Source organism: Balaenoptera acutorostrata, chromosome 2 (genome assembly GCF_949987535.1).
Source record: "Balaenoptera acutorostrata chromosome 2, mBalAcu1.1, whole genome shotgun sequence".
NCBI lineage: Eukaryota > Metazoa > Chordata > Mammalia > Artiodactyla > Balaenopteridae > Balaenoptera > Balaenoptera acutorostrata.
The window spans coordinates 155,492,734-155,514,600 of record NC_080065.1 but is presented as its reverse complement, the minus strand read 5'-3'; the positions used below and the strand labels follow the sequence as shown (position 1 = coordinate 155,514,600).

The 21,867-nt window shown below is 40.0% G+C and overlaps 1 protein-coding gene across 1 annotated transcript in view; it reads right to left on the bottom strand.

Annotated features, from left to right (window-relative positions):
• The window catches only part of DOCK2 (dedicator of cytokinesis 2), a 418,871-nt gene extending 418,700 nt beyond the window's left edge, over nucleotides 1–171 (bottom strand). The window contains exon 1 of the mRNA XM_028163781.2: nucleotides 153–171. Coding sequence (XP_028019582.2) covers nucleotides 153–171 — 19 coding nt within the window. The remainder of the gene's footprint in view (nucleotides 1–152) is intronic.
• Between the last annotated feature and the right edge of the window lie 21,696 nt (nucleotides 172–21,867).

The following is a 21,867-nucleotide window of genomic DNA, read 5'->3' as shown; positions in this document are numbered from 1 at the left end:
CCCAGGGTGACCCGCTCCTCCTCCTCCTCCTCCTCCCTCCCTTTGGGCAGGGGCACAGTAGAAGGCTAGGGGTTAGAAAGCCCCCACAAAGCTTAGGGGCCACCTCCAACTTGCCTCCTGCCCAGGCAAGCTGGCAGAGGGCAAGCAGATACCTGGCGTCACCCAGGCCATCGCCACAAGTTCAGGAAGTTCCCTGGTAACTGAGCCTAGTGATTAAACCGAGCTCCATCCCACCTAGCAGGAGCTTTAGCGTCAGATGTGGGTTCAAATCCAGTCTCTGATGCTTTACAGCCATGCAACTAGGACAAATTACTTCATTTTTCTAAGCTTCAGTGTTTTTCATCTGTAAAATGGGATACTGGTACCTACTTCATATGATTATTGCTAGAAGTAGAGAAGACAAAACATGCAGCAGGTGACATCCAGGAGTTACTGTGAGGACTAGAGGAGATATTATATGCAGTAGTTAACATATGAGTTAAAACATCCACCTGGAGGGGAGGTCATTTGGAGTTTTATCCTTTTGGTGCCACGACCCATCTGAAAATTTGATAAAAGCTCAGGAAACTCTCCTCTGAAAATATACAAGCACAGAATTTATCAACAATGCCGGGAAGTCAAGGGTGCTCTAATAGCCAGCAACAGTGGACCCTGGGAAATGAGTCCTAGAGTAAAGGCTAATGGAGACATTTCTCAGAAAATGCTCTGGGAATAGACTCTATTGAGAAGCAAAAATATCTCTTTGAACCACAGAGATAAGACTGAATTAAAGTCTTCCTGAATTTTCCTTATTCATAACTCTCACAGCCCTTTTCTGATTTGCACTAGAGAGTCAATAAGATAGATTAGGCAATACCACAGCTGACAGGCAGCTATGGCAAACTATTAATTTCACTTTATCTAAAGTTATTTCCTTTTCAGTTGTCAAGCAGCACAAATTGGGTAGTATTTTTTATAGAGAGCAGTTGAATCAGTCAGGATTCCACCAGGGAAACAGAACCAGTAGGACATATATGTGTGTTCATTGACTGATTGATTGATTGATTGCAAGGAATTGGCTTATGTACATGGAGCTGGCTAGGTAAGTCTGAAATGCATACGACGGGCCTCTAGGAAGTGCAGGCTGGAAACTCTCAGGCAGGAGCTGAAGCTGCTGTCCCCACATAGAATTTCTTCTTTTTTCAAGGAAAGTACAGTCAAGGACTTTTAACTGATTGGATCCCGCCTACTCAGATTGTTGAGGATAATCTCCTTCACTTCACATCAACTGGTTGTAGATGTTAATTACATCTACAAACTACTTCCACAACAACACCTAGATTGGTGTTTGGTTGAATAATTAGGGTCTATAGTCGCACCAAGTTGACTCATAAAACTAACCATCAGAGCAGTATTACAAATTGGACTAAACACCAGAGGTTGGCAAACTTTTCTGTAAAAGATCAGATAGTAAATATTGCAGTCTTTGCAGGCCAACAGGCAAAATCAAGGATATTATGTAGTTACTTATGTAACAGACAGAAAACAAGCTTCCACAATTTTTATTGATGATTCAAAATCTGACATTAATAATTGAATATATTCTTTCATGATACAGGTCTACTAATGAGAAAAATAAATTTGTGGGTTAGATCACATTTCACCCCATTAGAGTTCAAAGTTAGTGTTCTCTCTGATCAAAATTGATGGCAACTATTCATCCGTTAATGGTGATCTGTAATGACATTTTGCATTTCATCTTTGAAAATGGCTTTCCCCACAGGTGGTATGTAGTAAAGAATTAATCTTGCCCCAGAAGTGGCCAGGTATTTGTCCTCAGCTACTGGGGAGTGATCTCTCGGAATGTCATGGTTTGCCTGGGAAACTTGGGTCACACTGGGCAATCTAAAAATACGATTTAGGGTGGGGGCTGACCATGTCAGAAAGACCAATAATGTGATGTAGGTGGGGCTTTGGGCCACACGGTATCAGTTGCCCTGAAGGTTGAGGTCAACCATGGGGGCAATCATGGAGGGAAAGTCTTGCCTACATGATAGAGCCCCAACAGAATCTCTGGACACCAAGGTTTGGGTGAGCTTTGCTAGTTGGCAATATTCTACACATACGGTCACACACTGATGCAGTGAAAATAAAGCATCCTGACTCCATGTGGAAAGGACAACAAAAATGTTTGGTACTTCCCTGGACTCTGCTCTATGTACATCTCCCCTTGGCTGAATTAAATCTTCATCCTTTACCAGTAACAGATGGTAACTGAGAGTAACAATTTCAATGAGTTCTGCAAGTCCTTCTAGGGAATTATTGACACTAAAGGTAGTTTTGGGAACTCCTCCAAACTTGCAATTGGTGTCAGAAGTGAGGATGGTCTTGTGTGAACTGTGTGCTCTTTAAATTTTATAGCTGACTAACTCCTGCAGTTGGCTAAAAATCTCAAAGTACTGTCAAATACTGGTATCAATCCATGTACATGAGCTTTTATTAAGCATTTTCATTGCTCAGAAAGCAGTTATAAAATTCTATTAAATATTCTCTTGATGTTTGCCTTTTAGCACACCATTTATTATATTGCTGGATGTGGAACTGCTGAATGGAAACCCTTCAATTGCACAGTTAAATGGATTTGAAATTTAAAAATTACTTTTACACTTGTATTGAGGTCTGAAAACACTGCTGGAACTATAGTTTGAGCCTGGAAAATATGTTCATTGACATTTTTGTAGGAATGGAGATCTCACTTTCTGTTTTAATTTTTGACAACACAGGAAGTTTTTTAGGCCGCTTGATCTTGCTTGTGATTTAAACATTAATTGTCACCAAAATGACTTTATTGCAGTTTTCTGCAGATAACCATTTTGCTTTGTCATTTTGGTTGAATCCATTAAGAAACATTATGAAGTATGCAGCAGAAGCTAATTTCCCAAGTCATCCAGTGTTCAGTAATAGTGGTTGAGGGCTGTTCTTGTTAAGAAATCTCAATCCTGAGCTAAAAAAGTCACAGGTGACTTATCTGTTAAGCCATCAAACTGCTGTGTAGTTGATAGGGCAAGTCAGAATATTCAGCTTCTATTTTTGACAAAAGTTCACAAAACAGACAATGGTTAAGTCCAGGAGACATAATGATCACCTTTGACACAACTGGTTCAATAACACACAGTAGGTTCTAATCTTTTCCACAAAGTACCTTCTGATAAATATTACAATAAATTAGTGTAGGCTTTAAACACTTTACATTTTCACAACCTTTGTAAATTTGTCCAAAAAGCCTTTTCCTGCTCCACACATATTTTTATCATCAACAGTTGTAACACATCTTAGCGGATTCCACTTCAGGTTACACTGAATTAGTGTTTCCTCATTTTCTTTGAAAATAGTTTTGACCATAGTTTTTCCACGTGGATTATTCACAGAAGCTGACTCTTCATCATTGACTTCAGACTCAGCATGGACTTGCCAAATAAACAACTGAGCTGTATTGGTAACAGTAGTCAACTTGTCAAGAGCCAAGGAAAACCACTAGAAATCATCTGTCATGGTTTTAAATTGATTATTGATGTTGCTCCCCAAAAGGCTAATAGCCTTCACTGTTTTATTTTCTCTAGACACATTTCATCTGCTGCTATCATCAAAAATATTTTAATCAACTCACCATCTATAAATATCTTTCCTTGTGTGGTTAATAAATGAGCCACCAGGGCACTTATATTAGGTACAGTCTCATTTTCATTTTTTATTTTTAATGGAGAAATTGTGCTATTATGAGATACTCTGTTTTAAATTTTCTAATTTTTCTGGCAACTCCTTTCTTGCAGTTGGGAATGTTGTGATGAGGGCTTACTCTGTTAGACCATATTCTTTTAGCACAGTTGTAGTGTCACTATACAACAAAGATGATGCTTTCCTGTCTCATCCTATAACAAAATAATCCACACTCCACTGTGACTTAAAAGCATGACATTTGGATCCCACTATTCTCTTCTTTTGTTTTGTTTTGTTTTGACATGATGGCTATTGTGCTGGTTAATAAAATAAAACAAAATTTAAAAAGTGTTTCTGCACAGTGATGTGTATGGTACTTGAAACAGGTGGCACTATAACCACATCCCTGAGATCTGCAGGTTGCTAAACAGTACTGCAAAGCAATGAGAGCACCATCCATAGACCATCTTTGTTGCAAGTACTCAACTCTGTCACTGTAGCATGAAAGCCACTATAGATGATATGTAAATGATGAGCATGGCTGTATTCCAATAAAACTTTATTCATTTATGGACAATAAAATTTGCATTCCATATAATTTTCACATGTCATGAAATATTTTTCTTCTTTTGAATTCTTTTCAACCTTTTAAAACTGTAAAAACTATTCTTAGTCCATCGTCCATACCAGAACAGCTGTTGAGTCAAAGTTGGCCAATGAACCAGAGTTTGTCATCCCTTGCTATACACAATTTTATTGTCTTCATAAACCCATGGGAGGGATCTAAAAGATGCTTGTTTTTTCATCTTAGATTTCTGATATACATGCAGACAAGTTCATAACAACAGTGTGATAAGGTACTTGGTGGGGGGACAAAGGTAGCTGGTGATGCCGGAAGGTAAATATGGTTGAGACTTGAGGAATACTGAAGATTTTCCCCCTATTCAGCTTGTGACTCAGGAATGTGGGTTTTTTAAATAACGTTAGAGTAACAAATTATTCAACATATTAAAAGGGTGAAAAACTGCTTGTAGTTGAAGGAGATGAAGTTTAGAAAGTTATTTTGAGTGAAGGCTAACTTCTTAATGGAATGGTTTCTGATATAGAAATCCTTAAGCGTCATACTGACTAGGCTGTGGCTTCTCCATTTCTGAAATATAGGCTTTTTATTATAATGATTCTATGGCACCATGGAAAACTTGTGGCAAGAGAGATTGACGGTCAACTATAAAAATGTGACTAAAACCACTTAAAGAATTTACAATTATCGTGGTCACACAATTTTATTAAACACCATCTGCCAGATACCTGGCAATTAGGTAGTGTACCACTGATGACTATAAATTTGCATAGATGCTGAGAGATGATTTTGGAAACAAGGACTTCCCTGGCCAAGACCCCTCCTGAGGTCCAGACTCATGTGTCCAGCTGCTTCCTGGACCTCCCTTCCCCAGCCCACATTAATGTCTTCAATTCTGAAACCAAGCTCATCACCATAGCCACACCCCAGACCTGTCATCCCTCTGACTGTTTCTATTCTACATAACAGGTGATGTGAGTAGACTCTGTGCTCCAACTGATATGCTAGAATCCCAACTCCATCACCTACATAGCCGTGTAGCTTGGAGAAGTTACTTAACCTTGCTAAGCCTCAGTTTCCTGATGAAAAAAAGTTTCTAACGTTTATTGAGCACTTAACTGCATGCCAATCCCTCATTTAACACTTTACATGCATTATCTCATTTAATCCTCAAAGTAGCTGTATGACGTACGCACCATTATGATCCCCATTTCTGTTAATAAGTAAACAGAGCCCAGAGGGGTGAGACTCCTTATTATAGCTGTCAACCATTATGACTGCCTACGAGTGGTATCATCACCCTCCACTTCACCCTCCCTTTCACTGCAAATGCTTATCTCAAAAACAGCTCTCGGATCTGCCCTCTGCTCCACAGCACTACCTTGCCAAGTTCCACCTCATCTGAAACTTGGACTTGAGCTCTTTGCCTCCAGTTTTGCCTCCTTCCAATCTCTTCATCATGTTACTTCCAGGATGCTTTACCCAAGCAACTGTGGCTGCCTCAAACTCTCAAAATAAGCTAGAAAAGATAAACAAAGCAGGTTTTTGGTAACTTGGGAGATTTTACTACCTTTGTGAAATCAAGATATGCCACATTAAAGTGTCATGCAAAGCCTCAAGTGCAGACCAAAGAAATCCATCTGGACCCATGTTTAGAGAAATCACAGAAATCTCTTTCCCTAAGGCACAGCAAAGGGGGAAGATGTCACGGTCCATCTTTCTCAGAATCGTAGATTCAGGTCTGAGATTTTGTTACAATTCACTAGTATAGCTGTAATTATTATTAAATATAGAAATGGTGAGTTACTAAAAAGTCACTGACTCAAGTGCCTGAAATGCTCTCCTCCCACTTCTGCCTTGGGAAGCCTTCAATGGGCACCACTGGGGTCACTATGGTGCCTCCCAGCTTGTCCCCTATAGTTTAAGAGGATGGGCCCCCATCCCTGGGTATCTCCCTGACTCTCAGCCAGAGGACACCTGGGCCCAGGGTAGGGAGACATCTGCCTGGAAGGAGAACTGGCAGGTCAGTAGGTAAATGTCAAGGATCTCCCGGCCCACCTTTCAGTGGTGTCCCCCATGTGGAGGCCTTTGGGAACTGCAGCCTCCACAGTGTAAGTCAACATTTTTATCATTATCCCTTCTTGTGTTACTTGTAACAGACGTGGCAAATAGCTTCTATGAGCACGTTCTAAGCAGTTCAAATAGTTTGGAGCTAAAACTTGTACTTACCTAACTCTTACTTACTGGAGGAAACTCCAGGTCCCTATCAAGACCAGAAAGGCTCAGGGTAAGAAGACATGAGTGCCCAGGAGTAACCACAGCTGCACTAGAGGGAGCAAGCAACACCAACAACAAAGACAACCTGCAGATGAGGAGGCGTGCAAATAATGCGCCTTAAGGTAACCCTCAATTCTCTAGAAGTGAATGTGGGAGTGGAGATCGGAGATGAGGGAGGATCAAAAGCTCTCCTGCCTAAAAGGATTCACTCTGTTCCATTAAATGTTAATACCCCCAAGCCTTACTGCTAATTAACATTCCACAGGGCTGCCAGGGGGATCTGTCTGAACTGCAGGACCAAGAAGTCAAGGCCCTAGATAACAACTCTCAGTGCATCCTCCACACCTTTTAGGATACGAGGTAACTCCTAAGAACATTGTACAGACCCCTCGTGATCAGATTCTAGCTCTCCTCTACAGCTTCATTTCCTGCCTCTTGCACTGCCCCTTCTTACACTCACACCTCCCTGTACCACACACGCACACACACAGATCCCTCTATACCCCATGACACCACAGGGCAGAGGTGCTGTCTTGCCGCATGGTACTGTTTGAAGTCCTCTGAAAGTGCCGCAAGTTCTCACATCTCTGTGTGCTCTCGTCCTTCCTTGAATACCACCACCCCTTCTTCCTCTCTAGAATAAGCTGTTCTGGGAAGACATCCTTTGTAGCCACCCCTTACCTCCCAATTTCTCCTCCAGTCAGACAACCCTCCTGGGAAAATGCAGCAGCCTATTCTCATGAACTGCTATCCTTACTCTTTAACTGCTTGTTCTGTCCAGAAACTCTAGGCGAAGCTGCCAAAATTCATAGTGTGTACACAGTGATATCAACCCTGTTCCTTGTTCATGTCTGATTAACACTGATGATCCCTCATCTACATTTAACAGAGGTCCAGCCCCAGAAGTCCAAAAGCCAAATCTGGATGATGACGGATTTGTTTAACAAGCGCATTTTATTCTCACAAATTAAATATATTAATTTAATTTAATAAAATTAAATTTTATTTATTTTTTTAAAAAATTGCCAACAATTAACAGTTGAGGAATTTCACCTAAACTTCTAGTTTTTCTTGAAATAAATGTGAAGATCTGGCAATTACGGTCTGCATTTCCAGAAAGTAGAAATGACGTGGAAGTGACCTTAGTTGCTGTTCTTTCGCCAGAGCACGCACTCTAGTCAGTCAGTCCCCAGCACTCCCTCTTCTCCCCCAGTACTGATGCCAAGTCTCAACTGCCATTTATCATTAGATATACACTACTGTTTTTTTTAAGGTAAAGACCAAAAAAACCCAAAACAAACCAACAAACAAACAAAACTACTTGAGCTCATGTTCCATCAAAAGTGGGATAACAAGAGAGACCAAGAGGGTATATGTTTCATGAAACATGGGAGAGGGTGTATATACATATAGATGTGGAGAATTGTCCTAGATGTAGGTCTGTATCAAAAGAGTTCTTCTTAAGCTGCCATAAGAAAACAAACCCAATTTACTTCATATAAGATGCTTGCCTAGTCCCTGCAGACACTTGAGTTGTGACCCCTGGTGGCTGTATTGGAAATGAAGGTGGCCAACGTTTTCTGGCCAGTAAGGAGGCTTTGTATTGGGTGATAGCAAACCAACCCAGTCAGGGCCTCTCGTTTCAGAAGTATAAGTGGTACATGTTCTTGGAGAAAGTAAATTGCTAGAGCCAAGGGTGCCTCTTGAACAACCTCATTCTTGGACAAATCAAGATCACAGCAAGCATATGGCTCAACAGGAAACAACAGATTCCTCAAAAGCACTTGTGTTCTGGCAACAGACCTCCAACAATTTGGGCCTGTCTCTTCCCTAAGAAGTCCAATGCACATCTGCACACCATGCTATAATTGCTGACTTACTCATCCTCCACCCATCCCTCAAGGCTGAGTGTGTCTTTACTCCACAAACATTTATTGAGATCCCTTCATGTGAAAAACGATGTGATAAGCACCAAGGATATACTTTGGTGAACAACAGAGACCAGATTCCTTCTGTCATGGATCTTTCAGCCTACCAGGGAAGGCAGAAAATCAACAGGTACACAATGAAGTTTAATAAGGAAAACAAAACAGAGAAATGATATGAAGTGTCTTGGGGGAGTAGAAAAGGAGAAAATGAGGGAAGGTCACCTTGAGGAAGTAATAAGAAAGGACACTTGGGAAAAGACTGCTCCAGGGAGAAGTAAACACAAATGTAAAGGTCCCGGGGGGAGAAAAAGCTTGAAGCATTCAAGAAACTAAAAAATGACCAGTGTTATGGGACTGTAGTGACTACGTGGTAGGAGATGAGTTTGGAAATTAGGGAGGAACTAGGTCTTGTAGGACCTTGATGACCATGGTAAGGAATCTGAATTTTACTCTAAGTGGACTGGGAAGTAAGAAAGAGACAAGCAGCCCCTGGCACTCAGTTAGGCTGTGGTGGTCTGTGGAACATCAACAATTTCTCAGAACATTAACGTCAGACAAGGCTAATTTGTGGTCATGATGGATGAAGACAAAAACAGGATCACTCTGAAATCATGATAAAACACAGAAAAATACGAACATTGCATAAATCACAAAAATGACCCTGTCATGGCTTATATGAGCATCTGCTTTTTTCTTTTAATCAATTTCAAGTTTAGCTTTGTTCTCATCTTCCATCCTTTAAAATAGATGAGATTTATTAATATATCTAATCATAGACTTAAACCTCCTTCCTTAAACACTACCCAAAATCATCAACACAAGCCCAAATCCTATAATGAAGTCCCTTCTAACACCCTCTTACTCAGACACTTTATGGCTCCCCATGGTGTACAGTCACAAGCAATAAACCCAACTTGTTCTACCTTAGGCATGTTCCTGGTGGTCTTTTGATGACGGGCACTGACAAATGTCACTGGAAGATTTTAAGTAGGAGGTGATATAATCTACTTTTAAAAATTACTCTCTTGACCTACAGAGTCGGAAAATAAACTCTAAAGGTCAAGAATAGAAGAAACAAGACCAGTTCAAGGCTGTTTCAGCATCCAGGGAAAGATGATGGTACACTGGGTCAAAGTGGTGGGGCAAAGCAGTCAAATTCAAGATGTATTTCAGAGCCAGTGTCTGCAGGACCTGCTTATGAAGTGGAAGGGTCCATAGATAGACGTAAGTAGACAAAGCCAGAGACCCAAAATAAAATTAGCTAAAATGGGATAGAAGCCTACTTCTTATTACATGAAGTCCTAGTTGTCATTGCAGCCCTATAAATTTAGCAGGGATGCAAGCTCCTTCTCTCTTGCTATGCCAGCAGCCCTCAGGGTTATAAACATTAAATGCATGGCCTGAGTATGGCTTACCACAGCATCCCCATGCCAGAGAGAAGGAAGGGAGACAGGAGAAGAGGAGGGCATAGCTGGGAAACAGCACTCATCACTTCTGCTCACATTCCTTTGGCCAGTACCTGGTTCCATGGCCACAGCTAACTGCAAGGAAATTTGGGAAATTTCCAGCCTTTACTCTGCATGGCTGTATTCCAGCTAAATGGAAGAAGAGGAAAACAGTCGTTGAGACAGTGGAGAGGAACGACAAAACCTGGCTGGAGTTAATTAAGGAGAAAATATAAGATATATAAGATAAGGAAACAGAAAGTAAGTATAAGCAACTCTTTTAAAGAGTTTTACTGGAAAGAAGAGCAGACAAATGGGATGGTAGCTAGAGGAGACCACAGAACGAAGACGTTAAAAGGGGTGTGGTGACCATGGAAATGTGCCTTTTAAATCTCCTACGGTGAAGAACATAATTGGCCGTGGTCCCAGGTACTGTGGTCTGAAAATCTTCCCTCCACAATCACAGCAAGACTATACAGTTCCACGGGCTGCTCACAGCCAGTGACCAGAAGCGGCAGGGAGAACAAGATAGGCATGTCCCTCCAAGACAGAGGACTCCTCTGACTAGTGACTTTGGTCTAAGGACTCCCTCTGAGTATTGCCAAAACTTTCTTGGAGTTGCAATTCAATCCAAGACCTTTCTTTGTCCCTCCCTCCTTTCTTCCTTCTTTCTCACCTTTACTGGGGTCAAATCTGCATCACAATCAGATGGCTCTCCCAATCTTCTCCCCATGTTCTCTCACAGGTGGTCTGTGAGGAAAATGTTCCAATACATTTTTTGCATATCTAGCTCTGTCTTGGAATCTGCTTCTTGGAAGACCAGAATTGATGCAAGAGGAGACGTTGGAGCATGTTTGCAGCCTGATGGGAATGATCCTGGCATGAGGGGTAAAAGTGATTATGCTTAAGGGAGAGGGGGTCATTACAGGTGACAAGTCCTTGAGTTTGGAGGTGAAATGGGAAGCATGTCTTTAGATGGGAGTACACAGAGTCACCTGCTTCAAAAGGGGGGAAGGCAGAAGACATGAGTGCAGGCTCAGATTAATGGGTAAATGAGATAGAAGGAAACAAAGGTAGTTCTTTTCTCTGTTTCAGCATACAATGGGAGGTAGTATTGTGAGGTGGGTGACAGTTGGATTCTGGAATCAGCCTGATGGGGTTCAGAGGCAAATTTCTTCAAGTACCAGCTAGGGGACTGTTTCTCAGTTTCCTTATCTTGAAGATGGGGCTATTTTGCAGCATCTACTTCAGAGAGTTGAGAAAACTAAATGAGTTAATGCTTGACAACATGTAGAGCATTAGTATTTAGCAATTAAGCATGAAACAAATATTATTTTCTTAATAAATTATAAAGGTTATCAACTGAGATTAAGGAATGAAAGAAGGTAAAGAAAAAGAAGTGAAAGTCATCTTGAAGAATTGAAAATAAGACCCCACCGGTCATGAGATTAAAGTGAGATAGTCAAGATGATTGGGTGGTTTTCTTCTGCCACATTCATCTACTGGGCCACAGACAGAAATTAGACCAGTGATTCGCCACTCTGGGGCTACAATTAGAATCACCTGGGGAGCTTTTAAAACTTAACTCATATCTCAGGTCCTCTCCCCCCACCCCATTCTGATTAATCTGGTTTGGGATGAGAGTCCAGCAGACTTTTAAAGATACACAGGTGATTCTAATGTGCAGCCAGAGCAGAGAAGTACTGGAGTAGGGGAAGAGTTTAACTGGATTAAACTGAGTGGGGTTTGACTGAAGTTTGGGGTTTTTCCAGGGGAATTCAGAGGAGGAGAGTAAAGAGAGGGATTAATTATGGATAACAGAATCTAACTTAGTTAAGGAAAATTAAAGACTTTCATGATGGAGAATGAAAAAATGGTACGAGTCTAGGGCTTAGAGTCCCCACTGGAGTAGACGTATTGGTGTGGGAGGGACTGAGCAGCAGAAATAGCTCATGATCATACATCTTTATCCCAGATGCCAAACACACTTACTACCCTCATATGTTCTACTATATAAACACCACCACCAAAATTTAAGAACACCATGAGAATTATTCTCTTTTTGATGACTCTTTTTCAAAGTCCAGCCTAAGAAGTATTATTTGAATCCAATTGACCTTAAGTGCTTTTTTAAAAAACATTTTATTTTTTAATTTAATTTTTTTTTTTTGGCTGCACTGCGCGGCATGCAGGATCTTAAGTTTCCCGACCAGGGGTTGAACCCGTACCCCCTACAGTGGAAGCACGGATTCTTAACCACTGGACCGCCAGGGAAGTCCCGACCTAAAGTGCTTTTGTTCTAAAAGGATCAAAGTGAGAGAAATTCAGTCACAGAGAACAAAATCTACTTTAACAAATATAAGTAGGAAGTCATGTATTACAGAGTATTAAGTGGATCACAGAATTGGTGAGGGGGTGGAAGCAACAGATATCGGATTTCTGGGAATAACCACTTACCAAAGCTACACTGTGAAACTAGGCTATAACCACCATGGTTGAGGCCCTCCTTCTGTGGCAAATCAGCAAGATAAAGATCAAAGAAAACCATCAAATAAGAGAGGCACCTAATATAGGCCAATGTAATGTTAAGTCATTTGCGTGTTGCTACTTAAGTGAAATAGAAAAATGCTAATAATTGTTGGAAACTCTTTTATTGTACAAGGTGTCCACAAAGTCAAGAAACTTGGAATAAATTTCAAAGAGTTATTGGTTACTTTCTCAAATAATATGCTCAATATATCCTTCTTCATCATCTTGATAACTTTTAAGGTGGGGTACCTCTAAAAAAATATACAATAAACACTATTTTCCCTGTTATTATACTTCTTCCAGGTTAGCACTTAGATCCATTGCTTTAAATTTAGAATATTTCACCTGAAATTTTATGAAACATTTTATTTTGTTGAATAAAATGTAACTAATATACTGTTTAAACATAAATTTATCCTATGTTCCCCAACTTTGTTGACAGTTTTCATAGTAAAAACAGCTCAGGTCAACTCTCTTCTCTTTACTTTGAATGCCTAGAACCAAAATGAAGGTATTTTAAAAAGACAGGGGAGGGGAGGTTTCACAACCAGAATCTAGAGGAAATGTGAATAACAGATTATTCATGTTAAAGAATTCATTGTAACCAGCTAGGAAAAAACACTGTTTCCAAGGGCTATCTGCTTAGCTAGGATAAATCACTTTTTTTAGGTTTTAAATTTCACTGTATGTATTCTCTTTTGAATTATTCTTTGCCTGTGCTGCTTTTTCTTTGTTGACCTTTCTTTGTCTAGTTTTTCTGTGTAAGGTATCTCTCAGGGCTCTCAGGAAGCACTATTATTAAAAAAGAATACTAGATGTGGGGTCAAAGTTTCTGGATTTAAGACTGGATTTTAAAGGAAAATTACCCTGCCTTACATTTACATCTGCAATACATTTAGAATTGACAGTTGTTTTAGGTGGAGTTAGGGATCAAGATTTATTTTTTCCCTGTATGTCATGCATTATTTTTCAAAAAGTCTACCCTTCCGACACAGCTCTACCCACCACCAGAGCCTCCCATCAAGCCTCTTAGATAGCCTCAACCACCAGAGGGCAGACAGCAGAAGCAAGAAAAACTATAATCCTGCAGCCTGTGGAATAAAAACCACATTCACAGAAAGATAGACAAGCTAAAAAGGCAGAGGGCTATATACCAGATGAAGGAACAAGAAAAAAAACGCAGAAAAACAACTAAATGAAGTGGAGATAGGCAACCTTCCAGAAAAAGAATTCAGAATAATGATAGTGAAGATGATCCAGGACCTCGGAATAAGAATGGAGGCAAAGATCGAGAAGATGCAAGAAATGTTTAACAAAGACCTAGAAGAATTAAACAGCAAACAGAGATGAACAATACAATAACTGAAATGAAAACCACACTAGAAGGAATCAACAGCAGAATAACTGAGGCAGAAGAACGGATAAGTGACCTGGAAGACAGAATGGTGGAATTCACTGCTGCGGAACAGAATAAAGAAAAAAGAATGAAAAGAAATGAAGACAGCCTAAGAGACCTCTGGGACAACATTAAACGCAACAACATTCGCATTATAGGGGTCCCAGAAGAAGAGAGAGAGAAAGGGCCAGAGAAAATATTTGAAGAGATTATAGTCGAAAACTTCCTTAACATGGGAAAGGAGATAGCCACCCAAGTCCAGGAAGTGCAGAGAGTCCCATACAGGATAAACTCAAGGAGAAACACGCCGAGACACATAGTAATCAAATTAGCAAAAATTAAAGACAAAGAAAAATCATTGAAAGCAGCAAGGGAAAAACGACAAATAACATACAAGGGAACTCCCATAAGGTTAACAGCTGATTTCTCAGCAGAAACTCTACAAGCCAGAAGGGAGTGGCATAATATACTTAAAGTGATGAAAGGGAAGAACCTACAACCAAGATTACTCTACCCGGCAAGGGTCTCATTTAGATTTGATGGAGAAATCAAAAGCTTTACAGACAAGCAAAAGCTAAGAGAATTCAACACCACCAAACCAGCTCTACAACAAATGCTAAAGGAACTTCTCTAAGTGGGAAACACAAGAGAAGAAAAGGACCTACAAAAACAAATGCAAAACAATTAAGAAAATGGTCATAGGAACATACATATCGATAATTACCTTAAACGTGAATGGATTAAATGCTCCAACCAAAAGACACAGGCTTGCTGAATGGATACAAAAACAAGACCCATATATATGCTGTCTACAAGAAACCCACTTCAGACCTAGGGACACATACAGACTGAAAGTGAGGGGATGGAAAAAGATACTCCATGCAAATGGAAATCAAAAGAAAGCTGGAGTAGCTATAGTCATATCAGATAAAATAAACTTTAAAATAAAGAATGTTACAAGAGACAAGGAAGGACACTACATAATGATCAAGGGGTCAATCCAAGAAGAAGATATAACAATTATAAATATATATGCACCCAACATAGAAGCACCTCAATACATAAGGCAACTGCTAACAGCTATAAAAGAGGAAATCGACAGTAACACAATAATAGTGGGGGACTTTAACACCTCACTTACACCAATAGACAGATCATCCAAAATGAAAATAAATAAGGAAACAGAAGCTTTAAATGACACAACAGACCAGATAGATTTAATTGATCTTTATAGGACATTCCATCCAAAACCAACAGATTACACGTTCTTCTCAAGTGCGCACGGAACATTCTCCAGGATAGATCACATCTTGGGTCACAAATCAAGCCTCAGTAAATTTAAGAAAATTGAAATCATATCAAGCATCTTTTCTGACCACAACGCTATGAGATTAGAAATGAATTACAGGGAAAAAAACGTAAAAAAGACAAACACATGGAGGCTAAACAATACGTTACTAAATAACCAAGAGATCACTGAAGAAATCAAAGAGGAAATAAAAAAAATACCTAGAGACAAATGACAATGAAAACACGATGATCCAAAACCTATGGGATGCAGCAAAAGCAGTTCTAAGAGGGAAGTTTATAGCTATACAAGCCTACCTAAAGAAACAAGAAAAATCTCAAGTAAAAAAACTAAACTTACACCTAAAGGAACAAGAGAAAGAAGAACAAACAAAACCCAAAGTTCGCAGAAGGAAAGAAATCATAAAGATCAGAGCAGAAATAAATGAAATAGAAGCAAAGAAAACAATAGCAAAGATCAATAAAACTAAAAGTTGGTTCTTTGAGAAGATAAACAAAATTGATAAGCCATTAGCCAGACTCATCAAGAAAAAGAGGGAGAGGACTCAAACCAATAAAATTAGAAATGAAAAAGGAGAAGTTACAACAGACACCGCAGAAATACAAAACATCCTAAGAGACTACTACAAGCAACTCTATGGAAATAAAATGGACAACCTGGAAGAAATGGACAAATTCTTAGAAAGGTATAACCTTCCAAGACTGAACCAGGAAGAAACAGAAAATATGAACAGACCAATCACAAGTAATGAAATTGAAGCTGTGATTAAAAATCTTCCAACAAACAAAAGTCCAGGACCAGATGGCTTCACAGGTGAATTCTATCAAACATTTAGAGAAGAGCTAACACCCATCCTTCTCAAACTCTTCCAAAAAATTGCAGAGGAAGGAACACTCCCAAACTCATTCTATGAGGCCACCATCACCCTGATACCACAACCAGACAAAGATACTACAAAAAAAGAAAATTACAGACCAATATCACTGATGAATATAGATGCAAAAATCCTCAACAAAATACCAGCAAACAGAATCCAACAACACATTAAAAGGATCATACACCATGATCAAGTGGGATTTATCCCAGGGATGCAAGGATTCTTCAATATACACAAATCAATCAATGTGATACACCATATTAACAAATTGAAGAATAAAAACCATATGATCATCTCAATAGATGCAGAAAAAGCTTTTCACAAAATTCAACACTCATTTATGATAAAAACTCTCCAGAATGTGGGCATACCTCAACATAATAAAGGCCATATACGACAAACCCACAGCAAACATCATTCTCAACGGTGAAAAACTGAAAGCATTTCCTCTAAGATCAGGAACGAGACAAGGATGTCCACTCTCACCACTATTATTCAACATAGTTCTGGAAGTCCTAGCCATGGCAATCAGAGAAGAAAAAGAAATAAAAGGAATACAAATTGGAAAAGAAGAAGTAAAACTGTCACTGTTTGCAGATGACATGATACTATACATAGAGAATCCTAAAAATGCCACCGGAAAACTACTAGAGCTAATCAATGAATTTGGTAAAGCTGCAGGATACAAAATTAATGCACAGAAATCTCTTGCATTCCTATACACTAATGATGAAAAATCTGAAAGAGAAATTATGGAAACACTCCCATTTACCATTGCAACAAAAAGAATAAAATACCTAGGAATAAAGCTACCTAAGGAGACAAAAGACCTGTATGCAGAAAACTATAAGACACTGATGAAAGAAATTAAAGATGATACAAACAGATGGAGAGGTATACCATGCTCTTGGATTGGAAGAATCAACATTGTGAAAATGACTATACTACCCAAAGCAATCTACAGATTCAATGCAATCCCTATCAAGTTACCAATGGCATTTTTTACAGAACTGGAACAAATCATCTTAAAATTTGTATGGAGACACAAAAGACCCCGAATAGCCAAAGCAGTCTTGAGGCAAAAAAATGGAGCTGGAGGAATCAGACTCCCTGACTTCAGACTATACTACAAAGCTACAGTAATCAAGATAATATGGAACTGGCACAAAAACAGAAACATAGATCAATGGAACAAGATAGAAAGCCCAGAGATAAACCCATGCACCTATGGTCAACTAATCTATGACAAAGGAGGCAAAGATATACAATGGAGAAAAGACAGTCTCTTCAATAAGTGGTGCTGGGAAAACTGGACAGCTACATGTAAAAGAATGAAATAAGAATACTCCCTAACACCATACACAAAAATAAACTCAAAATGGATTCGAGACCTAAATGTAAGACTGGACACTATAAAACTCTTAGAGGAAAACATAGGAAGAACACTCTTTGACATAAATCACAGCAAGATCTTTTTTGATCCACCTCCTAGAGTAATGGAAATAAAAACAAAAATAAACAAATGGGACCTAATGAAACTTCAAAGCTTTTGCACAGCAAAGGAAACCATAAACAAGACAAAAAGACAACCCTCAGAATGGGAGAAAATATTTGCAAACGAAATCAAGAAAGGATAAATCTCCAAAATATATAAACAGCTCATTCAGCTCTATATTAAAGAAACAACCAACCTAATCCAAAAATGGGCAGAAGACCTAAATAGACATTTCTCCAAAGAAGACATACAGATGGCCAAGAAGCACATGAAAAGCTGCTCAACATCACTAATTATTAGAGAAATGCAAATCAAAACTACAATGAGGTATCACCTCACACCAGTTAGAATGGGCATCATCAGAAAATCTACAAACAACAAATGCTGGAGAGAGTGTGGAGAAAAGGGAACCCTCTTGCAGTGTTGGTGGGAAACTAAATTGATACAGCCACTATGGAGAACAATATGGAGGTTCCTTAAAAAACTAAAAATAGAATTACCATATGACCCAGCAATCCCACTACTTGGCATATAACCAAAGAAAACCATACTTCAAAAAGACACATGCACCCCAATGTTCACTGCAGCACTATTTACAATAGCCAGGTCATGGAAGCAACCTAAATGCCCATAGACAGATGAATGGATAAAGAAGAAGTGGTACATATATACAATGGAATATTACTCAGCCATAAAAAGGAACGAAATTGAGTCATTTGTTGAGACGTGGATGGATCTATAGACTGTCATACAGAGTGAAGTAAGTCAGAAAGAGAAAAACAAATATCGTATATTAACGCATGTACGTGGAACCTAGAAAAATGGTACAGGTGAACCGGTTTGCAGGGCAGAAGTTGAGACACAGATGTAGAGAACAAACGTATGGACACCAAGGGGGGAACCCGTGGTTGGGTGGGGATGGTGGTGTGCTGAATTGGGCAATTGGGATTGACATGTATACACTGATGTGTATAAAATTGATGGCTGATTAAAAAAAAAAAAGTCTACCCTTCCCCTCTGCATTTGTGGTCATTTTCTGGTCACAAACCAAATGAGCAAATGCGCTTGGCTCTGTTTATGGATTCTTATTCTTTTCTTTTGATACATGTCTCTATGTTTGCATTTATATCACACTGAATTAATTATCATCTTATAACAGGCCTCTGTATCTGTTAGTAGAAGTCCTCCACCTTTCTTCTTCTTCAAGATTTTCTTGGATATTTTTGGCTTTTTATATTTCCATATAAATTTTAGAATCAACCTGTCATGTTCCAGGAAAAAAAAAAATAGCTTGCAAGGAATTTTATGGAAATTGTGTTGAATCTTTACATCAATATGGAGAGAAGTGAAGTCTTTATTATAGGCTATTCCACCATCTATTTAGATCTTTATCTCCACGATGTTTTGTAGTTTTCAGTTCAGAGATCTTTTACATCATTTTGTTGACTCTATCCCTAGTCATATGATAAAATATATGCTATTGTAAATTTCAAGTTTTTCATTTCTATTTGTTTTTACCTGGTATTTTAAAATTGATCCAGTATTCAATTTTAATAGTTTATCTACAAAGTATTTTAGATTGTCTACACATACTGTCATATCATCTGCAAATCAGGACATTTTAAAACTTCTAATTTTTACATAATTTCAGACTTACAAAAAAAGTTTCAAGAATATTAAAAAAAAAAATCAGTAGACTCTTTACCCAGATTCTCCAAATGTTAACATTTAACAGCATTTGCTTAATCATTCCCCTTTTGATGTATATATACATATATTTTTCTGAATCATTTAAGTATAAGGTGCAGAATATGATGCCCTTTGCCCCTAAATATGTCACCGTGAATTTCTTAAAAACCAAGGGCAGCACGATGATCACATTCAAGAAAATAACGTTGACAAAATACTATCAGCTAATCAAAGTTCTCATTCAAATTTTGCCGATTGTCCCATTAACGTTTTCTGTTGCAAAAGAACATTCCATGTCACAAGCTGTATTCACATGTAATGCATCTCTTTAGTCTCCTTTAAGCAGGATCAGTTCCTCCACCTTTACTTGCCATTCATGATCTTGGCATTTTGAAGAGTATGGGCCAGTTATTGAATAGAATGTCCCTCAGTCAGGGCTTCAGGATATTTCCTCATGATTAGATGCCAATTATGCATTTTACGGCAGGAATACCACAATCGTGATGTTATGTTTTCCTCACTACTTTATATCAGGAGGCACATGCTATCAATCTGTCTTGTTACTGTCACAGGCAAAACCCACTGGGGTCCCTGGGAAAAGTAAGATGAACTCTAGGTGATAAGACAGGGTCTAACCTCTTCTTCTGGGCTTAGTCTAGTTTCACTTGCCTGTAGCAGGCTGTGTGCAGAGGACTTGCACCTAACCCGTCGCATTATAGTTCCCAGTGCAGAACTGCCGTCCCTGACCCCTGAATTTGCCGAGGCCTGTGCAGAGATGCTGCACCCAGCACTGCAGTCTGAGCTGCCTTGAGCAACACAACTGCACCTGCCCCCGGAGAACTCCACCCGCTGCCCCGCTGACAAGAACCCTATAAAGCAGCCCTGCCAATGGCCTTTCAGGGAAAGTGTGTACTCTAGAGCGCAAGCTCACACCACTCCATTCTCTGATCAAAGAATAAAGCTTCCCTTTGCTTCTGAACCAAATTCGGTCTCATTCTAACGGTCCAAACAACACTGGGCAGGAGGACCATGTTGGGGACCAACTCTGGAGCGTCGGTAACAAATTGGCATCCCAGATGTGACAGACCATGGCCTTTTCTCCTGAGCCTATCCCCTAGGCTCTGGGCTCGCCTTGCTCCAGCAGGAGGATGGCATAGACTTTGGGAGGTTCGAAAGAGGATGACTGCCTCTGATCTCTGAGCTCACTCTGACGGGGTCAAACAGCAGCAACCTTCAGTCAAATTCAGAGCAACTCTGCCCAGCAACCTGATACCCGGCTGTGGTGTGCACACAGTGGAGCCCCCAGAGTCATCTGAACTGCGCCCCCTTGAAGGGATCACACTGTGGCAGAGACTGAAACTCACACATGCCTGCCCGCCGCCTCTGGCAGGTTTACCCGAGGTACAGGACGCCCGGGGACATTGGGGACATTGGGGACCTGCGGACAAGAGCGAGCCACAGCAGTCTTGCCTGCAGACTCACCAGCAGTGCTGGCCTCTTGACCCCTGTACAACGCAGCAGAAGCCACACCAGGGCTTTTTGTTCTCCTCACCGATCTCCAGGGGTCAGGAGAGCAGCATTCTCCACTGTCACTTTCAGCTTGATAAAGGAAAGGGGCCACTGAACCGTCGAGGACTCAAGCCAATGGCACAGGGCCAGTGTGCTTACAAAGAGGACACATGTTCTTGGGTAAGCCCCGAAACTCAGTGAGGGCCTGGCCATCCCAATGCTTAGACAGTACTGTGCTACCATAAGAACTACGGGACCAGATCCAAACTTAGAGTTTACAGTCAGACCACTACCCATAGGAAGAAACTACAACGCTCCAAAAGAGCCACAGGACTACAATTCCCAGGAGTCACTGCACTCATAGGGGTGCTAGTGACCCTGGCCGGGGTAACTATGTATATAAAACACTGTCCCTACACGTACACAGGACTATATTTAAAACAGATAACCAACAAGGACTTACTATATAGCACAGGGAACTCGGTTCAACATTCTGTAATAACCTAAATGGGAAAAGAAAAAGAATGGATACTTGTATGGGAAAAACTGCATCACTTTGCTGTACACCTATAACTAGCACATCATTGTTAATCAACTATACCCCAATATAAAATTAAATGTAAAAAAACAAAGCAAAAAAACCCCACTGCCCCCATAGTGGCCCATGAGACTGGCCTCAACTTTAAGCTGTTAGAAAAGAATTGATATATGAAGTAGGCCAAACCTTTAAACCCCATACAAAAACTCAGTATGATCCTAGACAACAGAACTGCCCTAAACTACCTGTTAGCTGACCAGAGAGGGGTCTGTGCGCTAACAAATACATCATGCTGCTTTTATGTCAACGCAAGTGGCCTGATTGGAGAAAATGCAGACAGGCTACTGGAAAAAGCAGCTTGGCTAACAGAAGCCAGCCAGCCTCCTCTGGCCGAACAAATTCCGAGCAGAGGACCACAGGCTCTCCCCAGCATGACTTGGTTTCTACCTTCCCTGAGCCCCTTAACCACCATTGTTCTCTTGCTGATATTTGGGCCATGCATCTTAAATTGTCTGGTGTCCTCTGTCTCCAAAAGGTTAGAATCTATAAAACTCCAAATGGTGGTCGCTCAGGGATATAAACAGGGCTAAGGCCGGGTT